General features: G+C 38.5%; 2 protein-coding genes across 4 annotated transcripts in view; both read left to right on the forward strand.

Moving 5' to 3' along the window:
- The window catches only part of LOC127450644 (protein tweety homolog 2-like), a 64,126-nt gene extending 52,423 nt beyond the window's left edge, over positions 1-11,703 (forward strand). For 2 of the 3 annotated variants that reach the window (XM_051714911.1, XM_051714913.1), the window contains 8 exons: positions 1,289-1,358; positions 3,056-3,111; positions 3,905-3,997; positions 4,106-4,198; positions 7,634-7,776; positions 7,862-8,038; positions 8,121-8,199; positions 10,494-11,703. In XM_051714911.1, coding sequence (XP_051570871.1) covers positions 1,289-1,358; positions 3,056-3,111; positions 3,905-3,997; positions 4,106-4,198; positions 7,634-7,776; positions 7,862-8,038; positions 8,121-8,199; positions 10,494-10,574 — 792 coding nt within the window. In that variant the 3' untranslated portion in view covers positions 10,575-11,703. Of the gene's footprint in view, positions 1-1,288; positions 1,359-3,055; positions 3,112-3,904; positions 3,998-4,105; positions 4,199-7,633; positions 7,777-7,861; positions 8,039-8,120; positions 8,200-9,052; positions 9,078-10,493 lie in introns of all 3 variants that reach the window. The other variant, XM_051714912.1, reaches the window with a different exon arrangement.
- A 458-nt stretch (positions 11,704-12,161) lies between these two features.
- On the forward strand, positions 12,162-25,201 carry LOC127450609 (charged multivesicular body protein 6-like). The gene is given in 9 exon segments (XM_051714845.1): positions 12,162-12,224; positions 17,609-17,638; positions 17,641-17,723; positions 17,910-17,997; positions 20,591-20,677; positions 21,754-21,819; positions 24,795-24,879; positions 24,981-25,061; positions 25,152-25,201. Coding segments are annotated over 9 exon segments (633 nt in total).
- The last annotated feature ends 2,299 nt before the right edge of the window (positions 25,202-27,500 follow it).

The raw sequence follows: 27,500 nt of genomic DNA on the forward strand, positions 1-27,500 counted from the left end.
AATTTTTAAAAATTTTTTTATGACTGCCTCTTTGTGTTGGTACAACAAGGCGACGTTCCTTAGCCAACCGCAGGCTTCTAGTGGGCGCGTAGCTCTGCATAAATGATTTTAGGTATGCTGGAGCAGACCCAGTGACTGTTCTGTATGCCAGCATCAGAGCCTTGAATTTGATACGTGCATCAACTGGCAGCCAGTGGAGAGAGACAAGGAGTGGTGTAATGTGCTTTCTTTGGTTCATTAAAGACCAGACGTGCTGCTGCATTCTGGATCATTTGCAGGGGTCTAGTTGCACATGCAGAGAGGCCTGCAATGAGAGCGTTACAGTAGTCCAGTCTAGTTATGACAAGTGACTGGACAAGCAGTTGTGTGGCATGTTCAGAGAGGAAGGATCTTATCTTCCTGATATTTTAGAGTGTAAATCTACATGATCTTGTGGTCTTTGAGATGTGGTCTGTGAAATTTAGTCTGTTGTCGATGGTTACCCCTAGATTTCTGACCGATTTGGAAGGTGTTACTGTAGTTGCACCCAGCTGCACGGTGATGTTGTGTTCAACAGCAGGGTTGGCTGGAAAGACAAGGAGTTCAGTCTTGGCTGGGTTGAGTTGCAGGTGGTGTTCCTTCATCCAGGCCGAGATGTCTGCCAGGGAGGCAGAAATTCGAGCAGTCACTGTGGTGTCGTTGGGCTGGAAAGACAAGTAGAGTTTTAGTGTCATCAGCATAGCAGTGGTAAGAGAAACCATGTGCCTGAATGATGGGTCCCAGTGAAGTTGTGTATATAGAGAAGAGAACATTATAAGTGAATAACAGCTAAACGGCAACAACAAATACAGTGTAATATAGTGTGTGTGTGTGTGTGTGTGTGTGTGTGCTCGTAATGTAGTGTATGAGTCGTATGGACTGCTTTTCTGAAGAAAATAAAAAATCATTTTTGCAAGAGCTTTTTCTTTAAATTTAGACCTCTTTCCCCACTTTACAAGTTACTTGTTCTTGCTGTCTTTTGTCTATATCCTAGGTAACAGATCATTCTGTCTGTTCTTGTCAACATTGCCCACTTATTTTAGTGTGGCCATCCACAAATCTTCACAGTAGAATTAATCTCCGTGTGAACAGTTTGTGGAATAGCCAGTAAAGCACAGGTTATAGAAACCCTGCAACCTTGATACACAAGCATCACAACGTCACTGGGTGAACACTGCAACACAATGTTCACTAAGTTACCTCTCTTTCTCTTGCTGAAAGCCAGTGTGGTAGAATTATAATTGTGGCCATATTGCTTGATCTGTTTTAGGGCACCAGTGACTTCTGTGTATCTCCTGACAACTTCTTTGTTAACCAAACCAAAGACTCCTTAAGTTCAGGTAAGCATTGCATATTTCATTGCTCGATATGCCTGTCGCTATATTCTTTTCATTAAAAAAGGAATCAAAGCTTTTTAGCACATCTGTTTAAAGTGATGCTCAGCCCTTTTGAAGCATTTTATTTTTACTCTGAAGTCCATTTATAATTATTTGTCCATTTATAATATTTTTCCATTTAAACAGTTTAAACTATTGTAGTCCATTTTAACTAATTATTTTAAAATTAAAACTAATTAAAATATATCAGACTGTTTATGCTACTGTACCTTGGACTTTCATATATAAACAACATCTGTTATGATTTGCTACCTTTGGGCAGTCATATTGCTCATAATGCTCATGGTTGTGATGCCAAAAAATTTGTGTTTTTAATTTGACCCATTTTTGCAGCTTAACACTTGTACTCATCAATAGAGAACCCCGTTCCATCTGTTCGGGTCAAATTTGACACAAAACATTAAAAGTGGAACCCCCAATATTTTATTAAAGAAATTAAATAACACTGTCTTCACTAAAGTAAAAACACTAAAATTATTCATTTCTTTTGGGATTTTATGGTATGTTTTTACCTTGTTACTTCTAAATTACTCAGTTACCTCATTAATGTTCATATAAAATAAGCAATTTTTTTATCTTCATTTCAATAAAACCTACATTTCAGTAAACTGAAATATTGTCAAAACATCAAAATATGTCATGCATTGGGGGTCTCTTGTGACATCTGCTAGAATAAAAATAACAATGACTTTAAATGACAACTATTGCAAATAGATGGCTTCAGTGTTCCATTATATTATCACAAGTTATGCATTGGATATACAGTATATTTAGACATTATAAAAGTCAATTATTTATAAAATTGTAGCATTGTTTTTAAACCACATGTGTTGGGTGAGATTTTGTAGTGATGTGCTTACTGTCAAAGCTGACCATGGTGTGCAGCTCCCATAACTAAGTGTAAACTTTCTCAGTTGTGTCAGACTAAGACTTTGATCTGACCTTGAAGTAAGTGTGTGCGTGTGTTCTACATTGTGGCTGATTGGTTTTTAGTTGAAAAAAAAAAAAAAGAGCTCTGTTGTAGTCTCACCCATTCATTTCTTTGTGTGTGCGTGCGTGCGTGCGTGCGCGTATGTGTGTGCGCGTGTGTGTGTGTGTGTCTGCGCAAGCACGCTTGTGTGTTTTGCATTGAGGATGTGTTGTAGTCTCACCCATTCCAGTGTGTTCTGCATTGTGTCTGATTTGTATTTGAAAAAAAAAAAAAAATGCTCTGTGTTATAGTCTCATCCATTCATTTCCCATGGTGGGTCAAATTTGACCCGAACAGTACGAACGGAAGACTCATTGAATCTTGTCCAATTTGTTTTTTGTTTTGTTTTTGTTTTCAGGTGGCAAGTTTAGGAAAAGTCACCAAGCCTTGTACTGCTCTGATTAATGAAACTTATTTTTATTATATAATAACAAAAATAAAATAATAATAATAATAATAACTACATTTTTTGGGGTCAAAAATGACCCGAACAGTGATTAATGGTTAACTGGCTTTTAATGAGCTGTTTGGGTGGACTGGGGAAGGAGATTTGCATTGTGAACCTTAAGAGTATTTTCCATTACATATCCCCTTTAAATAAACATAGCCCATGGTTTTGGCACAGACTATAAGCATTTGATTGTTTGCTTTGTTTCTGTGTGCCCTGCAGATATAGTGCACTATTACCTGAACTGCAGCCAGAGTCTTCCCAATCCGTTCCAGCAGGTAAATAATTTCCTTGCATGTCAATGTTCAATTCCTCCCAGGACCCCCCTGACATGGGCAATTAACTGGAGCTTACAGAATCATTTCCCTACTAATTGAGAGAAATACCCATGTTAAAGCCAATATAATGTTTCTGTAAAAAAAAAAAAAAAAAATCTGCATAGCTAATTAAATTATGAATAGGCGATATGAAAATAAACTTTTGATCAAAGGGAGTCTCTTTTGTCTGTAGTTTTGGGTTAATTTGATTTGACTGGTTTTCTCACGTTGCCTGTAGGGCTCTTGTAAAAGCTTTTCCACTGATTTAGACATTATTCTGTCTCAGTTAAGCTCCTGTTTTAAACGACAAAGTCATAAATAAAGCAGACGCACGAGACCAATGTAACCATTTCCCATTTTCCCTTTCTGAATATAAGCTCCCCTATATAACCGTTAATCCAAATGTAAATACATATCCTTACCAGTTGTTAGAGATTAATGACCAGTCATTGCATTACCAGAAGACACAGCCAATAGCACATCTGTGTCTCATTTTAGAAGTCCTTGAGGTCAGTGGTTCTGAACTGATGAGTCGTGACTTGTGACCCAAAAAGGTCTGTTGTCATAGGGTCTAATTTTTTTTCAAAGGGAAAAAAGTGATAAATGTAAATAGTTGCATTCAAGTAATCAAGTCATTGTGCATAGTTTGGATAGTGAAATAAATAGGCTGATTAATTATTTAAGAAAGAAACATTTTTGTTAGTTTTGTAACAAATACTGTACACTAATTTGGTACTGTTTTTCTATGCTGCAGTCTCTGACCATCTTCCAGAGGTCTCTAACCACCATGCAGATTCAGGTGCAAGGCTTGCTGCAGTTTTCACTTGCTGTGTTTCCCACTGCAGAGGTAAGAGTTGAACCATTGATAGGGTTTCCTGCATCATGTACTGTTTTTTTTTTTTTTTTTTTTTTTTTTTTTTCAAAATGCATTTCTTTCCCAATTTAATCTTTTCAGAAAGACCTTCTAGGAATTCAGCGTCTCTTGAACTCATCCGAGTTCAATTTGCACCAACTCACTGCCTTGCTGGACTGCCGCAGTCTTCATAAAGTGAGTCATGGTTTTAATGGTTTGTTAGTCTCTTGTAGCCAGACTTTTAACTATCGGTATAAAGTCTGTTCCACTTTGTTTGATTATTTTGGTCAAACACTACCCATTTAGACAGGAAGAGACCATCTGATCAACTTGTGGTAGACCAATTTGGTTCCTTTAATGACCAATGCAATACCGATATCTTGAGAGCAGGGTGGCATATTTTTGTTATAATGCTGATATATTACATAAAATAATTTGGTAACACTTTAAAATAAGTTGTTAACATTAACAAATACATAGTTATTATGAACTAACAATGAACAATACTGTGATAAGTCATTTGATCAGGTAGGAATGGGGAAGCGGCAGCCGGATAAACAATCCACGGAAGTTTCTTTATTTACACTACTTTTCAGTATAGCACACACGGTTTGCTTTTCAGCAGGGCACACACACTCAGGTCAGTCTCTCTCCTCCAGCGGTCTGGACTGCCCTCTTATCCCTCTCCAGCTCTCACTGTAACACAGAACAGCTGTTAGAGATAATTTCCCACAGGTGTCAATCCTTACCGTTCTTCCTCTCCCGGCCTCACTCTCTACAGATGTCACTTGGCCACACCCCCATCACCACAAATACGTTTACAGCATTTATTAATCTTGGGTAATGTTAATGTCAACATATACTAACACATTTTTAAACTCAAAAGTTGTATATGCTGTAAAAAGTTCATAGTTAATGCACTATGAACTAACATGAATTAACAATGAACAATTGTATTTTTATTAACTAATAAATGCTGTAAAAAATATATTGTTAATTGTTCATTCATGATACCTAATGCATTAACTAATGTTATTCCACGGGTCTGTTGAATGCTGGATTCTGACTGTTTGACAGACATTCTAAGGTGTGCAATTATTTTCCAGTAAATGCACGGCTATGAAGTAGTTCCAGGTCTTGACAGCATAATGGTTCCATATTATTTCACCAAATTATTTCAGGTATTTCAAAGTGCCATACATGCTACCACAACAAAATAACCAATTAAAACAAAGACATTGGATAAGTACATCGGATAAGAATGACAATGTCTATAATATCCTTAATTTATTTCAATTTCTGTTGAAAAAGCGCCCTTGCACTCCTTCTTTCTCTCTTTCACAATCGTCTCATCCACGCTCGCACACGCTGACATTAACACACATACATACATGCACACAGAGATGTAAACGCACCCCCACGACTTGATCATTACAACAGTTTCTGTCTTATCTGAAATATCTGTGGGAAGCACCCTCAAGCTCTCCCACTCTTTCGCTCTAACACACACACATGTGGACACACTTACATATACGCATTGCGCACACACTCACGAGCGAAAAACAGAGCCGTCATGTCAGCGCACACCCGCACCTCAGTGGGGGTGAAAACAGTTGTTAAGGTTTATAACGGAAAAGCTATTTACAATAATGGTGACACTCATCACTACTTACATTTTGAAGCGATGTTACTTCTGACGAAAGCTGCAACAAATAAAGGTAATCCCACACGCGATCTCTCTCAGTTTCGGAGTTTCTCTCTTTCAATCACTCAAAAACAAATGCACACACACATGCACAAACCCACTACCTTTACTCCAGTAAGTGCTCCAGTAAAGCCTCGCAATCCTCCGTTGTTAGTTCTAAAGTGACGTTTTTGAACTAGCAACGAAGGCTTGAACTGAGTCAAAACAAGATGCTGAATCCGTGGCGGAAGAAAGTAGTTCCACTCACGAGCGTTTAAATAGAAAATGACTTGTGATAAAACCCTGAACTATGTATTAAGGTGTGGTAACAGTGGTATAAGCAGAATAATTGATGACAGACCATTGAATTTAAAAAAAATAATGCACACCCAAGGTGTAACGGTCACTCCACTGTGCATCGTGGCCACATTACCACCTCAGCTGTGCATTATTTTTCAAAAATTCAACAGTCCGTCATCAGTTATTCCTTACTTAATGAATGGAATCTTATTGTAACATTTTACCAATAATTTAATGATAGCAAATGAGATGTGCACAAAGTTACTGAAATTAAATTAAAATGATTTATTTTTAATTTTTATTATTATTCATCAAAACATGAAAACAGATATCCAGTGGCCATTGACAAAGCTGTTGGTCTATTTTGGAATGGTTATACAAGCAAAATACTATTTTTGTTAATCATTTTTGTGCACATGGTAACTGGCCGACACAGAGAATCTTGTTTACTCGCCTCAAAAAAACTCTTCTTTGAAAGGTTCAGTGGTCTGAACCATGCAAAATTCAGTGTCTAGTTCCTCCTCTGTATAGAGCGAGGCCTGGAAAGGTCATGGAAATTATTAAAATCATATGTTTTACAAAAATCTTGGAAATTTTTGTAGTGCATTTATGTATTTTTCTATTTTCCTTCTGCTGTAAAATATTTGCATGAGTTAGATATTGCTCTTGTGCAGAGTAAATCATGCTCGAAAGCCATAGCAATGTCTGATTGGTCTTTAAGTCTGTTATTTTTAATGAATTTGTCAAAATGGTTTACAAATCAGTCTGAATGATTCTTTTGAATCAAAATTGTTTCCAGGATTCACAAATAGCTGGAAAGATCACTAAAAAGTCATTGAAAATCATTGGTCACAAATGGTGGGAATTCTGATTGTTGCAGCCTGGTACCTTGTAAGTGCGACTTTGTTTCGTGGCAGATCAATAAAAACCTGTGCACTCTTGGTGCGTTCAAGTCATGTCTGAATTAATATTTTTACGAGTTCAGCACACATGAACGCAATCACAACTTCGCAATTACAAGTGGGAACCTGGGTTTTCTTTAAGCACCTGACTTTCATAGTTGCTGCCATGTCAATTTAAGAACTTTTTGTGGCAGCATATTGGTATTTATCATGTTAATTTGTAATTGTTAATTTTGATGCTACAATTTTCTTCGTATGGATTGTGTACTGTTGATGAAGAACAGCGATTAATTCTTGCCAGAAAACATTACTCATTTAGTTGGTTAATGAAGAGACCAGCCTTTGAGACCAAACGATTTACACTTATTCTTTGACAGCACAAGAATGATAAAATACACAAACAGAGCATCAATTACAAACCGAATGCACACTTTACCATTCATATTATTGCTGTAGCACTAAAAAAGCTTATATAAGTGAATAAAGAAGTGAAAGAAAGAGCGAGAAATACGAAATTGCCAAACAAAACGCATCAATTTTTTTCCAACAAAAATCACTTGAACGCACATCACACCGCCTACAGATCTTGTAAGAACCTAAATGCAGCATCTGACTTGAAATTGCATAAAGCCAGCCAATCAGATTGGAGCTTGTCATTTTGCCATTTTTGTCTGCAAGATGGTCTGTAAATGGTCAGCTCTAACATTGATCACGTGTTGATCTAACAGTGTACTGGTCTTGCAGGACTATCTTGAGGCTCTGCTGGGCGTTTGCTATGATGGCGTGGAGGGGCTCCTGTATCTGTGCCTGTTCTCACTGCTGGCAGCCTGTGCCTTCTGTGCCATGCTGTGTGCCATCCCTCGTGCCTGGACCCGTATCGCCAGCAGGTATCATCCAACTTACTGTTTCTGTATCATGGTGCATGTCACCTGAGATCACCAGTGTAGCAGCTGATGTCTAATTGGTCCTTAGTGAAAGGGATAATGATGATATCGATGAGGAGGACCCCTTCAACCCGTCGAGACGCATCACTGCGTATAACCCCGGCCGAGCTCAAGTGCATAGCTTCTGCAGTTACAGCAGCAGTATGGGCAGCCAGACCAGTCTGCAACCCCCATTACAGGCCACATCCAGCACACCAGAGTACATGTGAGTACTTAGTATACGCGAGAGTGTGAGCTGTAATTCTCACGCTTTTCTGACCCACTTATCTGGCTTTCCACTCCTACAGGAACCAGTCCATGCTGTATGAGAGAAATCCTCGCTATGAAAACGTCCCGTTGATTGGGAGAGGCTCACCACCACCATCGGTATTTAGAGTTCAACTTTCCTTTTATTGACAAGCTTTAACATTGTCCTTGTATACAGTATGACATTCTCACAATATAGCACTTTTAAGGGCATAGTTTACCCAGAAATGAATTCTATCATCATTTTTATAAATGCGTTTGCTTTAGAAGACTTGAAATATTGTGCACATGCCTTGTGGTCTACTTTTATTGTGCTTTTGGTGCACTGTATGCTTTCATTGTATGGAAATATTTTTTTCAGAATTTTCAGTTTTTACTTTAAATTGCACTTTAATTTTGCAAGGTTTTACTCTGATCCCATAATCATGCCAAATGTTTTGCCAAGGGATTCCCAGATACAATAAGATTGTGTTCTATTTACCCTGTGTGTAATGCCTCTTAGTGCTATTGTGGTGTATGGAGCATTACTGCCCCCTGCTGTTTAAATATTTCAAGTCATTCTGAGGGAGGGCTGTTTCTATGGTTCACATCCATCCAGATTTCAATAGAAGGATGAAGAATTACTATACTATAAATTATTAATGGAAATTAATTAAAAGCAACGCTGCCTTGATTGATATGGAAGGCAGATGGGCAGATTGTAGGGATGTAATTGAAAGGATGTAATTCAGAGGATGAGAGCTTGGATTATCTACTGAGGAGTTTTTTTATTAGATCATCTAATATGTTTTTTTTTTTTTTTTTTTTAAATCATGTTAGTTGATGCATTGCAGAAGACATAAACCTCATTACAGGATGGCCTTTTGTCTAATGAACCAATTCCCGCATAATTTTTATCTGTCAAGACTTTCTTTTCACAGAATGATATTTTACAGCTAATTGAGTCCTTTTCCTTTCTTTATTACATTCCAAGTTATATCCTCAGACATTTAGAAACAGTAAGTGAGCCCCCTGCCTGCCCCAAAATGTACTGTCTCTTCTCGACTTGCTTTTGTCCTCTTTTTGTCTCTCATTTTGTTCCTCTGAGAAAATCTTCACCCAAATCCATAAAAAAGATGTTTGCTATCCAGTGTTGGGAAGTAACTAACTGAATGTAACATAACTACACTAAGTAGCGTGACATTGGTCACTTTTCCATCAATAGTCGCTTCTTTTTTTTTTTTTTTTAACAAGCTGCTTTCCCAAACGAATAGATGTCTAGGATGACAAAATGTTGCGTTGTTGTTTTTATGTCACAATGTATTGTGAACACAGCTGAGTGAACTGAGGCAATAATTAAACAAACTCTCCTAGAATGTCCAATTAGTTTTAGTGAATTGATTCGTTAAATGTAAATGGTTTAAACTAAGCAGTTCTCTGTGCAGAAGTCCTTTTGTGTCATTTTGCGACTTTGCAGAGCAAAATATTTATTTACACACTGCTTTACCTCACTGTTTGGATTTAGTTATGTTCTAGTTTACTTTAGGTGTGTTTAGAGTTAAATTATCTGTTTAAGTTTAATGTTGTCAACCTAATTGTGATTCATTCGTTCGTTCAGAAATCCTCTATTTTATTTATTTATTTATTTATTTATTTATTTTTTTTTGAGCCAAAGAATACAGATGATTAAATTATAATTTATGTAATTATACATTTTAAAATAAATTGCCCTCATAAACTTACCTAACTTAGTAGGCAATGTTGTTGTTGCTTGTAATGTATCTGCTTTTTAAATAGAGTAGCTTGACTCTAGTTTAACTACAGGCCTGATTGAATTTTTTTATTTTAAATATTGTTTTTAAAATAGCTTCCCCAACACTGTTGTTATCATCCTCAGCTGTTGCTTTTTATTTCATTTTACTTTTGATTTGCTTTGCTTGTTTTTTCTTTTGCCTTTTGTGTTTTTTTTTTTTTTTTTTTTTTGCTTCTCTTTGATTTTTCTGGGGTTTTTTTTGTGTGTTTTTTTTCTGTTTTGATTGTCTTTTTGTTTTTTGTTTTACGTAGCTTTTTTGTTTTGTTTGTTTTGCTTTGCTTAGTTTTTTGTTTTGATTTGCTTTTTGTTGTTTTGGTTTTGTTTCGCTGTGCTGTGCTATTGTTTTGTTGTTTTGCTTTTTAGTTTTGTTGTTTGTTTTGCTTTGCTTTGTTCTGTTTTGTTTTGTTCCTCCTCTTTTGTCTGAATATACATCAGTGCTTTTCCAACTCGCTTCTTTTCCTCTACCACCACTTCACCTGAAATGTTTGCCTGTTTTTTCACACATTGAATACTTCCATAATCCAACATCTAATACCTTCACAAAAGTGGATATGAGCTTACAGCAGTCATCAAGGTGATCTGAGCTGTAGTAATCTTTTTTTTTTCTCTCTACTAACTGCAGTATTCACCCAGCATGAGGACCACCTACCTGTCTATGACTGATGCCCAAATCAGACACTTCGGAACAGACTTCCAGGTGTAACTTTCCTGGGTCCTCTTTCTGAAGGAGTCTCTGGCAGTGTGAGATGTTATCCTTGTTGATAATTAAAAGCAGGACATCGATGAAGCACAAATATATGTGTCAAAGGGAGTTCTCAAAGACTGCATGCGGTCCAGACAGTTGAAGTAAATTCTTCATATCTAAAAAGGCAAAGGATACTTTGGAGGTTTATGGGTGAACTCTGACTGCTTGTAAATATACACTTCTTTTCCTCAAGGGCTCGTCAGGTCGTTGATATATTCTTTTGTGTGAAAGCAAATGATGGGATCAATCTGGTGTTGATAATATTCACTTACAAAAGAAAACAATTATTTGAGTAATACTTCAGCTTAAATGATACAAACAGTGGTTAATAGCTCATAACTTAAGGATAAAAAAAAGAAAATGTACTTTACCACTCAAAGGCTTTGAGCTCCAGAATGAGCCTTAAATTAATATTTCTCTGACTTTTGTAATGGTTAAATAGACAACAAAGTATGCACTGACCTACACGGTCTGAGAGAAATGATCAACTGGACAGCCTTTAGCAACCTGAGAGAGTATCTGATCTGGTGTAGTGATTATATTTTGCATGAGGAAAAAGGTGTTTGGTGCCTTTTCTGAAATAAACTGTTATGCTTTGATGTGATTTCACATCATATTTGTCCAGTACTCGTTAGTAGTCAAATAGGTGTGCTATTCATTCCAAACTAATGAATAGCTAAATGTGAATCATATTCTGGAGCGATAGACACTGTGATGCACAATTTGGATATGGGAATTATGTACAGACTAGTTGTATTTTTGGTTCAAATATTAAAAGTATCTTTGTATGTCTCTGTATGCAAGCTGGATCAAAGCTGAAGGAGCTTATTTTTTCTAGTTAAAGTGCTTTTGTGTGTTTCCACTAAAGTACTGAATAGATAATGTGGACATTTCTAAAGAAATGTCTTCATTAATGTTTCTTTTCTCTTTTTGTTTGTTTGTTTGTTTGTTTGTTTGTTCTGTGAGGTTCACCATACTGCTTGACAGCTATGAATGAACAAGAATGACATTAGATTAGCTTATACATGTTGAATTGTACCACTTTTCTTATTATCGTCTTTGCTTTTCAAAAGTGCTGTTTTTTTATTGTCCATGTAATGTTTTTTTGTGACATTTGATTCAATAAATATTTTTTACTGAAAGTTACGTTTTTATTATCCTAAATCTGTGCTGTACGTTTCAGTTCTTAGAAATAGTAACAAAAGGGGAATTGGCATTAAGGCAAAGTTAATTCTGTCAACCTAATCATACTTTATAAATATTCCAATTTATTAATGCAGTTATTTCATTTTGAATACTTTTCTGCTCTGTTATAGTTTGAAGCATCTGTGCCACTTAAAGGGTCACTTTAGTTTTGATTTGATTGGCAATGTCAATTGCCTTCACAAAGCCAACTTCAGGGTGCGCCAAATAACAAACACGGCGTCCTCCGATCCGCACTTGACACATAATAACACGTCTTGGCCATGTATTCTAAAATAAAGAAGTCAGTATTTCATATCAGATATAATATTAGAAGAGAGGCTGGAATGTGGCTAATTCGCAATGGGAAATGTTTTCGGCAGAAAGGGACACCCCAGTCGAGTGACAGGACAGGGTGATTTTTTTGTAAGATCGATCAACATCACGCTCTCATGTGTTAGGCTTGTGTCATTTCATACATGTGTAGAAATAGAGTCAACATACTGCTGTTGTGCTTCTAACAGGACATCAGCCATGTGAATAAAGAGATTAGGCTAGTCAGCTGTCCTACATAATACAACAGAACAGCAACTATCATTGAGCAGATCAGTATTATCGAATAGAAAAGAAAGCATAGAACAAAATAGTATAGTTCTATATTAATATAATAATATAGTGTAGAATAGAACAGTATTGTAGAATAGAACAGAACAGCAAATATAGAACAGTACAGTATTATTGAATAGAATCGAACAGCAACTGCCACTGAACAGAGTATATTATAGAACAGAACAGAAAGGCAAATATGCACAGAACAGTATTACAAAATAGAATAGAACAGTATTATATATTAGAATAAAACAGATCATTATCATAAAGAATAGAAAAGAACGGAACATTATTACAAATCCGTTTTATAAAAATACAAAAAAGAATAGAATAGAACAGTTAATGTAGAACAGAACAGTATTATAGAATGGAATAGAACAGTTTATGTAGAATAAAAAAAACAATTGCATAGTAGTTTTTTAATTTTTTCCAGAGCTGTATATAGCAGAACAGCATTATAGACTAGAACAGAGCAGCAAATATATAGCAGAACAGTACTGTAGAATAGAACAGAGCAGCAAATATAGCAGAACAGCATAATAGTATAGAACAGGGCAGCAAATATAGTTGAAGTCAGAAGTTTACATACACTTATGTTGAAGTCATTAAAAACTAATTTTTAACCACTCCACAGATTTTATATTAGAAAACTATGGTTTGGCAAGTCATTTAGGACATCTACTTTATGTTTGACACAAGTCATTTTTCCAACAATTGTTTACAGACAGATTGTTTCACTTTTAATTGACTATCTTTCTTACTAGTACTAGTACAGCGTTGTGGCAAGAGGGACACAACGTCTCGTTCCCTCCATCAGGGAACGGAGGTTACGACAGTAACCAAGATGTTCCCCTTCTGTTACTCACTCAACGTTGTGTCGATGTAGTGACACTAGGGACCCCTATGGAAAAACGCCACAACAGCTGAACCATGTTACCTGAACTGCCGATGCAGGTGCAAGCAAACTGCTGCGTGCGTAATAGCAGGTGCATCTGCACGTAACCTCCTCCAATGCCCCAAAAGACGTCATGTAGTTCCCCACATCCCTGAGGGGGGGAAGCGACGTAACTAGCATGGGAGCAGGCCGCGCCAGCCACGGCCTTTTCTCTCTATGTTTTCTCTCCACAGAGGATTAGATTCAGTTGGGGCCATCTAACGCTATCATACGCATCGGGGAAGGTGTTTTTTTCCTTTCCTTTTCTTTCAGGGGGAAAAGACCCCACGGAGGCCACATCCTGCCCAAAAGGGGAGATCAACATGTGGCAATACGACACATGGGCACAGCAGCCGCACATGGAAGTGGCACGGTGGTAGGTCCCACTGCAACCCACCGCCTATCTTTGGTACGATGAAGTAAGGGCTGTAGAACCCTTTCCCCATCTCGGCTGGAGAGACAGGCTCTATCGTGCCCTTGCATAGAAGGGTCGCTGAACTGGGGTGGGCACCTGGCAAACTGAATCGCGTAGCTGAGTCGGATGGTCCTGGCCAGCCACCGCGACGGGTTGGAAAGCATTAGCCACACGTCCAAGCTCCGGGCGATGGGCACTAAGGGGACGATCGTGTCTGACGTACCTGGGCGTGGGGCCTCGCGGCGATGGGGAGCTGGCAACGCCACATCGAGGAGCATTGCTTTGACCCGAGGTGGCTGCGCTGAGGGGGACCTCAAAGCACTTATCTTGCTCTGCGTACCCGGCATAGGCCGTCCTCGAGACTCGTCACAACCGGCTGGCCATAGGTGTGGTGCGGCCGGGCGCGCGAAGGCGGGGGGACCGCATTCGCAGGGCCCTGGCTGCGAATGCTCGGTGTCTGGCGGCTGTGACAACGGCGGCCATGAACACTGGTCATGTGACCCAAGGAGTGAGGAAACCACTCTTTTTTTTTTTTTTTTTTTTTGACAATTTGTGTACCGCAGCCCTTTCGGAGTGCAGCGAACAAAAAAGAAAAGGAAACAAAGGATTTACCTCCCGGCCCTCCAGCGGGGGATGGAGTGGTCTGGATACCAGCTCCGTAGCGGACATCTCGCTTCCTGGGTCATCCGTCTTAGGGGCGCTTAGGAGCCTTCCGGGTCCTCGTGCTGGCCCGAGAGATGGGGGGCGTCAGCTTCCTGTGGGGGGCTCTACGCTGGGGCCGAGAGCTAGGCTCGGGCTGAGGCGGAGCCTCCTGGGCTTTCGCCGCCACAGGGGGACACCCTCGGCGAGCAGACGGGGTGCGGGATCTTGAGCCACGCTGGGGCAAGATGTGCTGGATGGCCTCCGTCTGCTTCTTCACCGCCGAGAACTGCTGGGCGAAGTCCTCAAAGGTGTCGCTGAAAAGTCCAATCTGGGAGATGGGCGCGTTGACAAAGCGTGCTTTGTCTGTGTCCCTCATCTCGACCAGATTCAGCCACAGGTGGCGCTCCTGGACCACCAAGGTAGACATCGCATGCCCGAGTGATCGCGCCGTGACCTTGGTTGCCCGGAGGGCGAGGTCGGTCGCCGAACGCAGTTCCTGCAGCACATCGGGATCAGGACTACCCATGTGCAGTTCTTTTAGTGCCTTGGCCTGGTGTACCTGCAGGAGGGCCATGGCATGCAGGGCAGAGGCAGCCTGTCCAGCGGCACTGTAGGCTTTGGCCACCAGAGACGATGTAGTCCTACAGGCTCTGGAGGGGAGCACCGGACGATCCCGCCAAGTGGCATCATTTTGTGGGCACAGGTGCATCGCAACCGCCTGATCCACCTGAGGGACCTCCGTCAAGGGTAGTGAGAGTAGACGAACCCGGAAGTCTGTTTCGGGCAGCGAAAGGTGCCCTCCATGACCTCGTGAGTTCGTCATGCACCTCCGGGAAGAAAGGAACTTGCGTGGCCGTGAGCGGCGCCCCGAACCCAGGAACCAATCATCAAGCCGCGAGTGCTCAGAGGAGGCTGTAGGTTTCCAGTCCAACCAGACACTCGCGGCGGCCCAGGCGAGCATGGCGGTCAGCTCTGCATCGGCCTCAGACTGGGCGAGCAGACCCGAAGATGGCAGCCCAGTCGAGTCCTCGGTATCCGACATCGCCAGTGCGCTCTCCGATGCAGCAATCGAAGACTCATCCTGCTCGCGGGTCCCGAAAGAGATGTCAAGCCGGCTATGAGTCGGGCTGGTCTAATTTCGGAACCGGACGGGAGCAAACGAGCGTGCTGGGGAACGGGAGGTCCGTGGGGAATTACCCGGCGAGACCGCACACATTGAGCTCCCCAAATCGCCTCCAGCCGGGCCGGCTAATAGAGAAAATATACTCTTTAGCAGGAATATACACTCTTTCAGTGCTGTCGAAGCACCCAGGGGCGAAATCTGCACTCGTCGTGCAGAAGGAGAGAAAGTCACTGGAAATGCGCTGTATATCCAACAGCATATGCTTCTTAAGAGGTGAATGGAACAGCAGTAGTATTCAGCTTGCTGATAGTACAACCACTCGGCTCCAAAGAAATTTTTTTAATGAATCTTGCATTCCAGCTCCCTTTTATACCCGTACGTCTGGGGGAGTGGCATGCAAATTCCGCTTGCCAATTCTCATTGGCCTTTTCTCAAAGATATGAGGTGATCGGGGCTCTCAAGAGCGACCACTAGTGTCACTACATCGACACAACGTCGAGTGAGTGACAGAAGGTGAATAGCAAATATAGAACAGAACAGTATTTTAGAATTGAATGAAACATAACAGCACATATTGAACAGAATAGTATTATAGAATGGAATAGAGCAGAACTTAACCCTTGTGCATCAATAAAAAATAAGTTACCCAGAGGTCCTTAGAGGACAAAAATGTCCACATCAAAAAACTGCCATAATAATATTATATATTAATATTATTTTCCACTTTCACTGACTTTGATTTTTTAACCAACATCAGTCCTGATCATAATTACAAAATATTCATTCATTTTCAGGATTTTAACCCTTTAAATGCCAGTTTGTTTACATAATGCCACTGTAGTTTTTTACACACACACACACACACACACACATTTCTCAATACACACATTCAAAACACACTCTGACATCCATACCAACACACCCACACAATTTTAGCTGCATCATTTGTTCAATTGGCCTGCAGTGCTCTATAATACAGCAAACAGAAAATAGGAAAAAAGCATTTGCTCCATAGGCTAAACATGAGAAAAATGGCACCATCTGGTGGAAAATATAAAAAAATTACATTTTGAAGCCAGAGCTCTGGAATGAAAGCATATCATAGAATTAATGATTTTATGCTTTAAAGGCACTGGGATCAAATATTGCAGTATCAATGGGGACATTTTGTCCTGAAGGTCCTGAGTGTAACTGTTTTGTGTACACAGTGTATTATAGATGTATTATAGGAACTGAGGTTGAAATATCAAAATTCCCCCAAAAATACACACCTTTGGCAAAATGTATGCCATTGGCATTAACACAGCCAAAATGATCGAAAAAACAAAAATGAAAAACACAAAAATCTCCCGAAGGTCGCACAAGGGTTAAATATTATAGAACAGAACACTATCATCATAGGATAGAATAGAGCAGCAAATATTATAGAACACTTATAGAGTAGAATAGTACAACAAATATAGAACAGAATAGTATAATAGAATAGAGTAGAACAGAAGAGCAAATATAGAACAGAACTTTATTATAAAATAAAATAGAATAGATTAGTATAGAAAAGAACAGAACAGCAAATATTATAGAACAGAACAGCAAATATTATAGAACAGAGCAGTAATATTGAATAGAAAAGAACAACTAGTATTATAGAACAGTATTAACATAGAACATAATTGAATATCAACTATTATATAACAGAACAATATTGTAGAATTCAATTGCACATCTGTTTTAAAATAGAGTTGAACAAGGTCTGTTGGATAAATGAACCAAACAGGATATAGAATAGAATAGTTTCTATAATATACAGTAATAGATCTTCATGATATGGAATAGAACAAAACAATATTATGGAACAGAATATCTATTATAGAATAACACAGAACATCTTTTAATATAGAAGACAATATATTCTTATCTGCAAATAGTTATTGATTGTCACAACAATGTGATATTTCATATTTTGACAGCTGTTTAAGAAATGTTCAGCTTAGTCTAGGAACCAACAACATGATGAATGAGATGTTTCTATGACCGAATAATAAATGAACTGTCATGTTTCTACATGAAATCTTGTCACTAGATCATAGCAACTGAAACAGCAGTGAGATAAACTGAAACAATACAATATCAGAAGAGAATCACATTACAGCTGGAGAAAGAGAGACAGTTGGCCAAACAGCTCCTGAAGGATGGCAAGAAAGAGTAAGTCATTTCGGACATGAATACAAGTGCATTAATCACATTCGTGACAACTGATCACCCAAAATCACCTATCATGAATTGCACAATAGCTTTATTATGTAGAAGTGGCACCATCTGCATTGTACTTGGCAGAAGTGGTTGTGATTTAACAGATTCATTTACACGTGTGATTCATACATTTCACAGACGAGCTCTTCTGTTGCTCAAAAAGAAACGCTACCAAGATCTGCTGCTGGACAAGACCGAGAGTCAGATAGCCAACTTGGAGTGCATGGTGGGTCTAGATGATATTAAATGTATTTGTTCATATTTAAAGGGGAAGTGTGTCATTTTTTGATGTTTATCTACTTTCACCTATCACAACTTAATATGCAAAAATCAACTACTGTATAAGAATGCCATTCGTAGGTTGACTCTCCGAAAATTGTAAACCCTGTGGCTCTGTGGCGCGATCAAAACATTGCTGTTTTCTTTTGTTTGTTTGTTTTTGATCTCGACCAGCTCGACATAGCAAACCAATTGTGTTATTTTGGGGGTGGGATTTTCTATGGGAAAATCTGTTTGAAAACAGTCATTATTTTTGCAGTTCCGTTTGGTGCTGCTTGTGGCCCATAAATTACACACTTCAGCTTCAAGGAGATGTAGTTATGAACACTCTAATATCACATAATATTTCAGAATATAAGAGCGTACTCAATATTAGTTTCATTAATGAATATATGAGAAAATATTACAAGAAGGATAAGCAATATAAATATACACTACATGCCCAATTATTAGGCATGTGAGTATTCTGATCTTATCATTATTTCCATGCACATTTTCCAACTCCAAATCATATAAACTTGAATGCTTATTGGATTCAATAATTTTCAGGTGGTATGTATTTGTGTAATGAGGGAGGGTGTGGTGAAAGTGTGCATAATTAGTAGGCAGCTTCATTACCTCAGGTAAAATGGGACAAAAAAGAGATTTAACTGACACTGAAAATTAAAAAAATTGTAAAATGCCTTTCAGACGGATGCAACACTCTTGAAATAGCTAAACTATTGAGGCGTGACCACTAGACAATTAAACGTTTTGTTGCAAATAGTCAACTGGGGCGCAGAAAATGCATGGAGAAGAAAAGGTGCAAATTAACTGCAAAAGACTTGAGAAGAATTAAACGTTAAGCTACAGGAACCCATTATCCTCCAATGCTACCATATTCCAGAACTGCAACCTACCTGGAGTGTCCAGAAGTACAAGGTGTCAAGTGCTCAGAGACACGGCCAAGGTCAAGAAGGCTGAAACACAACCACCACTGAATATATTCACAAGTTGAAGCGTCAAGATTGGGCAAAGAAATACATGAAGACAGATTTTTCAAAGGTTTTATGGACAGATGAAATGAGAGTGACTCTTATTGGACCAGATGGATGGGCCCGTGGCTGGATCACTAATGGACACAGGGCACCACTTCGAGTCAGGTGCCAGCAAGGGTGAGGAGGGGTTCTGGTATGGGCTGCTATCATTAATTATGAGGTAGTTGGACCTTTTCGAGTTGAAGATGGACTGAAACTCAATTCTCAAACCTACTGCCAGTTTCTGGAAAGTACTTTCTTCAAGCAGTGGTACAGGAAGAAGTCCTCAGCATTCAAGAAGGCCATGATCTTTATGCAGGACAATGCTCCATCACATGCATCCAAGTACTCCACTGCTTGGCTAGCCAGCAAGGGCCTCAAATATGCCCAAATAATGACTTGGCTCCCTTCCTCACCTGACTTAAATCCTACTGAGAACTTGTGGGCCCTTCTCAAACATGAGATTTACAGTGAGGGAAGACAGTACACCTCTTTGAACAGCATTTGGGAGGCTGTGGTTGCTGCTTCAGCGAAAGTTGATCGTGAACAGATCAAGAAACTGACAGACTCCATGGATGGAAGGCTCATGGCAGTTATTGAAAAGAAGGGTGGCTATATTGGCCACTGAATATTTTTGAAAGGCCAAAAATGTTATTTAATTGTCGTTTTGCATTACTTATTTGTTTCACCTACTCTAATAATTGAGAATAAACAATTGAGTTGGGAGAAATAATTTTTGTAATTTAGCTGCCTAATAATTGCGCACACTAATAGTTGCCTAATATTGGTGCACACTTATATATTCCCCTGAGAAAGACAAAACTCACTTTTTGGATTGACTGAGAGCATTGTGTTTGTTCAACAATAAATTTAATCCTGAGGAATACAATTTGCCTAATAATTGTGCATGCAGTATATATATATATATATATATATATACACACTACCGTTCAAAAGTTTGGGGTCACTTGACTAAAATGTTTCTCATGATCATAAAAATCTTTTGATCTGAAGGCGTATGCTTAAATGTTTGAAATTAGTTTTGTAGACAAAAATATAATTGTGCCACCATATTTATTAAATGTAAAATTTTATAAAATATATTTATTTAATTTAAAAAAAAAAGTTTTTGAAATGGATGACTTGGACCGAATAATTAAGAAAAGCAGCCACTAACTGCCCAGCATATAGATGGGAACTCCTTCAATACTGTTTAAAAAGCATCCCAGGGTGATACCTCAAGAAGATGGTTAAGAAAATGTCAAGAGTACATGTCTGCAAATTCTAGGCAAAGTGTGACTACTTTGAAGATGCTAAAATATAACACAGTTTTGATTTATTTTGAATTTAAGTCACAACATTATTTCCATTTCTATTATTCCATAGTTGTGATGACTTTACTATTATTCTAAAATGTGGTGAAAAATAAATAAAATAAAGAATGAGTAAGTGACCCTGTAATAAGTGAAATATATATATTATAAATGTTATTTTTATTATTTTTTTTATATGTTCTCCATGCAGGTTCAAGATACTGAGTTTGCTCAGATTGATTTAAAAGTAATTGAATATTTGAAAGCTGGCAATGACTGTCTCAAGCAAATGCATGAGGTAAGTTGATCTAAACCTAGATTGCAAAAACTTCCTGTGGTGTACATGTTTTCAGGTTTTCCATGGTCAAATTAAAAAATTTAGATTTTTTAGGCATAGAAAAGTCTAGGAAAGTTTAATACTGAATAAATGAGGGGGTCTGGGTAGCTCAGCGAGTATTGACGCTGACTACCACCCCTGGAGTCGCGAGTTCAAATCCCAGGGCATGCTGAGTGACTCCAGCCAGGTCTCCTAACCAAATTGGCCCGGTTGCTAGGGAGGGTAGAGTCACATGGGGTAAACTCCTCGTGGTTGCAGTTAGTGGTTCTCACTCTCAGTGGGGCACATGGTAATTTGTGCATGTATCGCAGAGGATAGCATGAGCCTCCACATGCTGTGAGTCTCTTCGGTGTCATGCACAGCGAGCCATGTGATAAGATGTGCGGATTGACTATCTCAGAAGCAGAAGCAACTGAGACATGTCCTCCACCACCCGGATTGAGGTGAATAAACGCACCACCATGAGGACCTACTAAGTAGTGGGAATTTGGCATGCCAAATTGGGGAGAAAATGGATAAATAAATAAATAAAAATATTGAATAAATGATTTTTAACAACCTTATCCAGTAATCACATCCACCTCAAAAGGTCATGGAAAAGTCATTGAAAGTCCAAAGGTGAAGGAACCTTGGTTTTATTCTTTGTATGAACTAAAGTTTAGTTTAAGTTTCAGATTTGCTGCATTATAACAAAAGAATGCACCCGCAACTAATTTTATTTGTCAATTATTTCAACCAAAGCTGATTTATTTGCCTATAGCTGTGTTGGTGATGAACAAAGGGTGGTGTAATGTGTAGCAGCATGTTTTGGGAACTATTGGACATTTTCTAGGATTAAAGGATAATACCTAAATCTCTGAGATTACAGCAGCTTTTGTCTTGCCCTGGGCTTCACCATTAAGACTTCAGAAAGTCTCCAGCTTAACAGTGGTATAATGTGTTAGATATAAAATGTTATTTATTGAGCTGGTCTGTTCTAATCATTTGACTGCATTTACATATGTGTTTGCCCTGGTTTAATCTTGCTCTCCCATTAGATCATGTTCATTGGGAAGGTGGAGAGAATATTGGAGGAGACACAGGAGGCTATCGAGTATCAGAAGGTTGCTACATTCAGTCCACTTCACATTCAGAGTGTTACTACTCACAGTGGCCCCAAAAAGTATTTGCATACTTGAAGCAAGAGTTGACCCAAAAAGGAAAATTCTGTTGTTATTTACTTGTCGCTCCAAACCCATATGTCTTTTTACCTTGGAACACAGAAGTGAATGCACATTCAAACCAAGTCTTCACATGGTTTATTGGCCATAATTACAGTTATTATGAGAGATCGACTGATGTTGGATTTTGCCCGTATCGATAAGCAGTGTTCAAATTTTGACAGAGCTCTTGGGGGTTCACTTTGAAACCCACCACATTTCCCCCCTCCCCTCATTTTTTTATTTATTTATTTTTTACCTAATTATTCAATTCAAATGGGGTAGAAAATTGGGTGGTTATGGAGCTACCAGTATTTTTTCTGCAGCCCTGACCTCTTTTCTCACTCACCGTGATACCGCCATCTTAAATGTGAGTAATGTAAGTGTAGACAGTGTTCGAACTGTGACAGAGCTCTTGGGGGTCCCCTTAAAACCCAACACCAACTCCCACTTCTGGTGTAATAATCAGTTGGAATCTTATGCATTTCACTTAATTTTGGATAAACTTTTTAAAAGTGGCCACCGTGGGTGAGATGCATGGTGTATGGTACAAAATAAGACGTAGCCAATTACTCTTGATTATGTGGTAGAATGTACTATTTTTATTTTTTTATTTTTTTCTGTTATTGGTATAATTTATCTGCATGCCTTGCGTATTTAAAGATATTGAAGGAGATTGTAACTGTGAGCATATTCATTAACTGTTCAGTTAGAAGATAAATGTTTTGTTATTAGTAAATTAGGTGTACCAACAATTATTAATCAAAAAAAGAATTATCATAGCTTAACTTATTTTAAACACATTTTAAGTCATCTTGATGCCACTTTTGAAGTTTGCTGAGGCCCCTTTGTGGGCCCTGGCTCCCTGGTTGAGAAGCACTGGGCTATATAGACTCTGGTTTCATGTGTCAGGCATTCGGAGTCAGGAGTCATCGACTTCCTTTTAGCTACTCAGCATGTCAGGTGTCTCCAGGAACAATTCCCTGCAGTTTCCAGGTGAAATGAACACTAGAGATACTACAACAACTGTGTGTTTCATTCACTTTCACTCAAATCATGACTTTAATGGCTGATTATGACTTTATAATTATTATTTTTCTCTCCTTTACTCAGAACTTTCTATTTTATGATATCGACACACTTTTACTCTAATGCATCTCTCAAAAAACAATACATTTTTACAATACATGCTTGTATTACACGCCCACCTACATATATACACTTATTCCAACACAGAGAGCTTGCGCGGTAGCTCACCTGAGTGTTGCACTTACAATCGGAGGATCGCGGTTGAAGTCCAGCCATGAGCTCAGGCTGACACGTGACATGACAGTCATAAAAGCGGCACAAAATGATGTGGTTGGTTCAGAAAATGTGTGAGACAGGTTCTTTAACTCTCTTCATAAAGGAGGAAGCAGGAGCCAGATAAACAATCCACGTAAGCTTTGATTTTCCACACTTTTCAGTCTACACACAAAGGGTTTTGCATTTCAGCAACAATGCACACACAATCACTCTGCTTCATATGTCTCTCTCCCTCCTCCGGTGGTTAGGACTACCCTTTTAACCCCCTCTATCTCTCACTGCAACACAAAACGGCTGTTAGAGGTGATTTCCCACAGGTGTCAATCCTTACCTCTCTTCCTCTCCAGGCCTTGCTATCCACAGAGGTTGCTCGGCCACGCTCACATCACCACAATGTGAATTTTAATTTTTGCTTCTGCAGTTTAAAACACTAATGGTTAGGTTTAGGCATTGATAAGGTAAGGGATGACTCTTTTTAAACATCTCATTTATATTTTAAAACACTAATTGTTAGGTTCAGGCAAAACTTTTACGTTAGGGAGGTATGTTTTAAAAACATATATCTAAAATTCACCTTAAGACCTTGTCTAAATATGACACCATTTTACTCAATTTTGGCGCCCCCAGCTGGACATTTCACTGGAAACCTGCAGCCAAACAAGTTGTACTACACGTACATTTTTAATTGCTAACATTTTGTCATGTTTCAAATTTCATGAGATCAGGCTGAAAACTACCTAAAAGTACAGTGGTGGAAAAAGCAGATAACCAGTTAATTGGCCGATAGTTTTTAAAATCGAGTTACTGAATTTTTCTTTCTTAGAAACCCTCCAACCCTGCCCATAGGCAAAAAAACATCGTAAACAAACAATCGGCATTAATTTCTGCCGATAAACCATAGTACCAAAAGTAGCTATCGGCACTTATTTATTTGCAAAACCGATACATCGGTCAGCCTCTGGTCTCTATATTCACACTTTTTTTTTAACTACAAGTCTTCTGAAGTGATACAATCACTTTGTGCGATAAACAGAACAAAATTTAAGTCGTAATTCACGCTCAAATGAAAGTTTTTAAATAAAATATGGCGGATTTGTCAATTACATCAAACCTTGTTGATAATTGATTTCAGTGCTTTATTCATTATTTAATTTGATTTAAGATAGTACATTTTTTTTGCAAAAAGATGTTTGTTTAGGTTTTTATTGTATAAAACAATAGATATACTGAAGGCAAAAAGTATTTTAAAATAACATTGACACCAGTCGGTTAAAAGTAATTTCAAAAATCTGCAGAAAAAGTAATAAGAAAATTCTAAGAATTCTAAGTTCTAAGAAAATATTTCTTTGCAGATGATACTTGATTTTATATTTTGTTATCAAATGCAATTGAATTCATACATTTTTAAGAGTGACGTTAGTGTCAAAGTACTTTTTGGGGTCACTAGAAAAGTATCCCTAATAATGGCTCATGCCTTATCTCCCCTTGCTATAATAGCCCTTTGCCATTTTTCTCTTTCCCGGTTTTGATTGCTCCAAATGCGTCACTGCTTTTTGAAAATTGTTCCCTAACAGCAAATCGATGAGCTGCTGGCAGGCTCTTTGACACAGGAGGATGAGGATGCTGTCTTAGCAGAGCTGGAGGTCATCACTCAGGTGTGTGTGCACCTTCACCTGTCACCCGTTCTGCTGATCTTTGTCATCACTGACTGGTTGTGCATAGCTTGTTTCTGATCTAACAACTTTCTGGTCAAGAAGAAGACATAACCCTTCCAGAATTACCCACAGATCCCTTGCCTGTGGTGCTTAAGGGCGAGACAGTTTTTATTACTGTCAAACACAGTGCTGTGTCAGACAATTTTTTGAAAGCAACTTTTATTGTTGATTTTTGATTGCTGTCTGTCACTCTCTTTGTGCTCTTTGTCTTTGCAGAGGGAAAAGAGGCACAATTCAAGGCGGAGATAGAAGTGTTGGCAGTGTAGTGACATTCTGCTGTTTGATCTTACACATTCAAGGCCTGGCTCGACACTTTTTTGTTTTGTTTTGTTTTTTAATCAAAGAGAGAGCTTTGGGTATAGAACTGGCAGAAGAGAAGGTTTGAATTCTCTGCATATACTGTACAGTACAATCATAAATAGTATGTTTCTACAGTCATGGAAAACCTGGATATTTAAAAAAAAATTCCAGGCCTGGAATATGGAGTAGTCACTGTGCCATATTAATAAATAAATCTTTCATTAAAAACATCAATATATATGTCAATAAGTCTTTCAATTAACAAATAAATCTTGTAATGTGTCAATAAATAAAAACATATTTTAATAAATAAATTATGCAAGCTATCCATAGATAAATAAAAATGTAATCAATACTTTGGTTATTGACATATTTATTTATTGACACATTTTATGATATATTTATTGACATGTATATGAAATATATATTGATATATTTATTTATACTTTTAATTAAAGATTTATTTATACAGTTGTGCTCAAAAGTTTGCATACCCTGGCAGAAATTGTGAAATTTTGGCACTGATTTTGAAAATATGACTGATCATGCAAAAAAAAAAAAAAAACCTGTCTTTTATTTAAGGATAGTGATCATATGAAGTCATTTATTATCACATAGTTGTTTGGCTCCTTTTTAAATCATAATGATAACAGAAATCACCCAAATGGCCCTGATCAAAAGTTTACATACCCTTGAATGTTTGGCCTTGTTACAGACACACAAGGTGACACACACAGGTTTAAATGGCAATTAAAGGTTAATTTCCCACACCTGTGGCTTTTTAAATTGCAATTAGTGTCTGTGTATAAATAGTCAATGAGTTTGTTAGCTCTCACGTGGATGCACTGAGCAGGCTAGATACTGAGCCATGGGGAGCAGAAAAGAACTGTCAAAAGACCTGCGTAACAAGGTAATGGAACTTTATAAAGATGGAAAAGGATATAAAAAGATATCCAAAGCCTTGAAAATGCCAGTCAGTACTGTTCAATCACTTATTAAGAAGTGGAAAATTCAGGGATCTCTTGATACCAAGCCAAGGTCAGGTAGACCAAGAAAGATTTCAGCCACAACTGCCAGAAGAATTGTTCGGGATACAAAGAAAAACCCACAGGTAACCTCAGGAGAAATACAGGCTGCTCTGGGAAAAGAAGGTGTGAAAAAATGAGCTGCATGGTCGAGTTGCCAGAAAGAAGCCTTTACTGCTCCAATGCCACAAAAAAGCCCGGTTACAATATGCCCAACAACACCTTGACACACCTCACAGCTTCTGGCACACTGTCATTTGGAGTGACGACACCAAAATTGAGCTTTATGGTCACAACCATAAGCCCTATGTTAGGAGAGGGGTCAACAAGGCCTATAGTGAAAAGAATACCATCCCCACTGTGAAGCATGGTGGTGGCTCACTGATGTTTTGGGGGTGTGTGAGCTCTAAAGGCACGGGGAATCTTGTGAAAATTGATGGCAAGATGAATGCAGCATGTTATCAGAAAATACTGGCAGATAATTTGCATTCTTCTGCACGAAAGCTGTGCATGGGATGCTCTTGGACATTCCAGCACGACAATGACCCTAAGCACAAGGCCAAGTTGACCCTCCAGTGGTTACAGCAGAAAAAGGTGAATGTTCTGGAGTGGCCATCACAGTCTCCTGACTTTAATATCATCGAGCCACTCTGGGGAGATCTCAAACGTGCGGTTCATGCAAGACGACCAAAGACTTCGCATGACCTGGAGGCATTTTGCCAAGACGAATGGGCAGCTATACCACCTGCAAGAATTTGGGGCCTCATAGACAACTATTACAAAAGACTGCACGCTGTCATTGATGCTAAAGGGGGCAATACACAGTATTAAGAACTAAGGGTATGCAGACTTTTGAACAGGGGTCATTTCATTTTTTTTCTTTGTTGCCATGTTTTGTTTTATGATTGTGCCATTCTGTTATAACCTACAGTTGAATATGAATCCCATAAGAAATAAAAGAAATGTGTTTTGACTGTTCACTCATGTTTTCTTTAAAAATGGTACATATATTACCAATTCTCCAAGGGTATGCAAACTTTTGAGCACAACTGTAAATATGGCACAATGAATCCTCTATACTAGAAAAGTCATAGAAATTAATACAACATGAAAGTCATTGCAAATTTGTAAAGTAAATATAGGTTTTCTAGCTATCCTCAGCTACAACATATTTTCTTGGCAGGATTATTATTTATTTATTTATTTGTTTGTTTGTTTTTGCGAAATTCTAGTTTTTCTA

Source organism: Myxocyprinus asiaticus, chromosome 13, assembly GCF_019703515.2.
Source record: "Myxocyprinus asiaticus isolate MX2 ecotype Aquarium Trade chromosome 13, UBuf_Myxa_2, whole genome shotgun sequence".
In the NCBI taxonomy this organism is placed as follows: Eukaryota; Metazoa; Chordata; class Actinopteri; order Cypriniformes; family Catostomidae; genus Myxocyprinus; species Myxocyprinus asiaticus.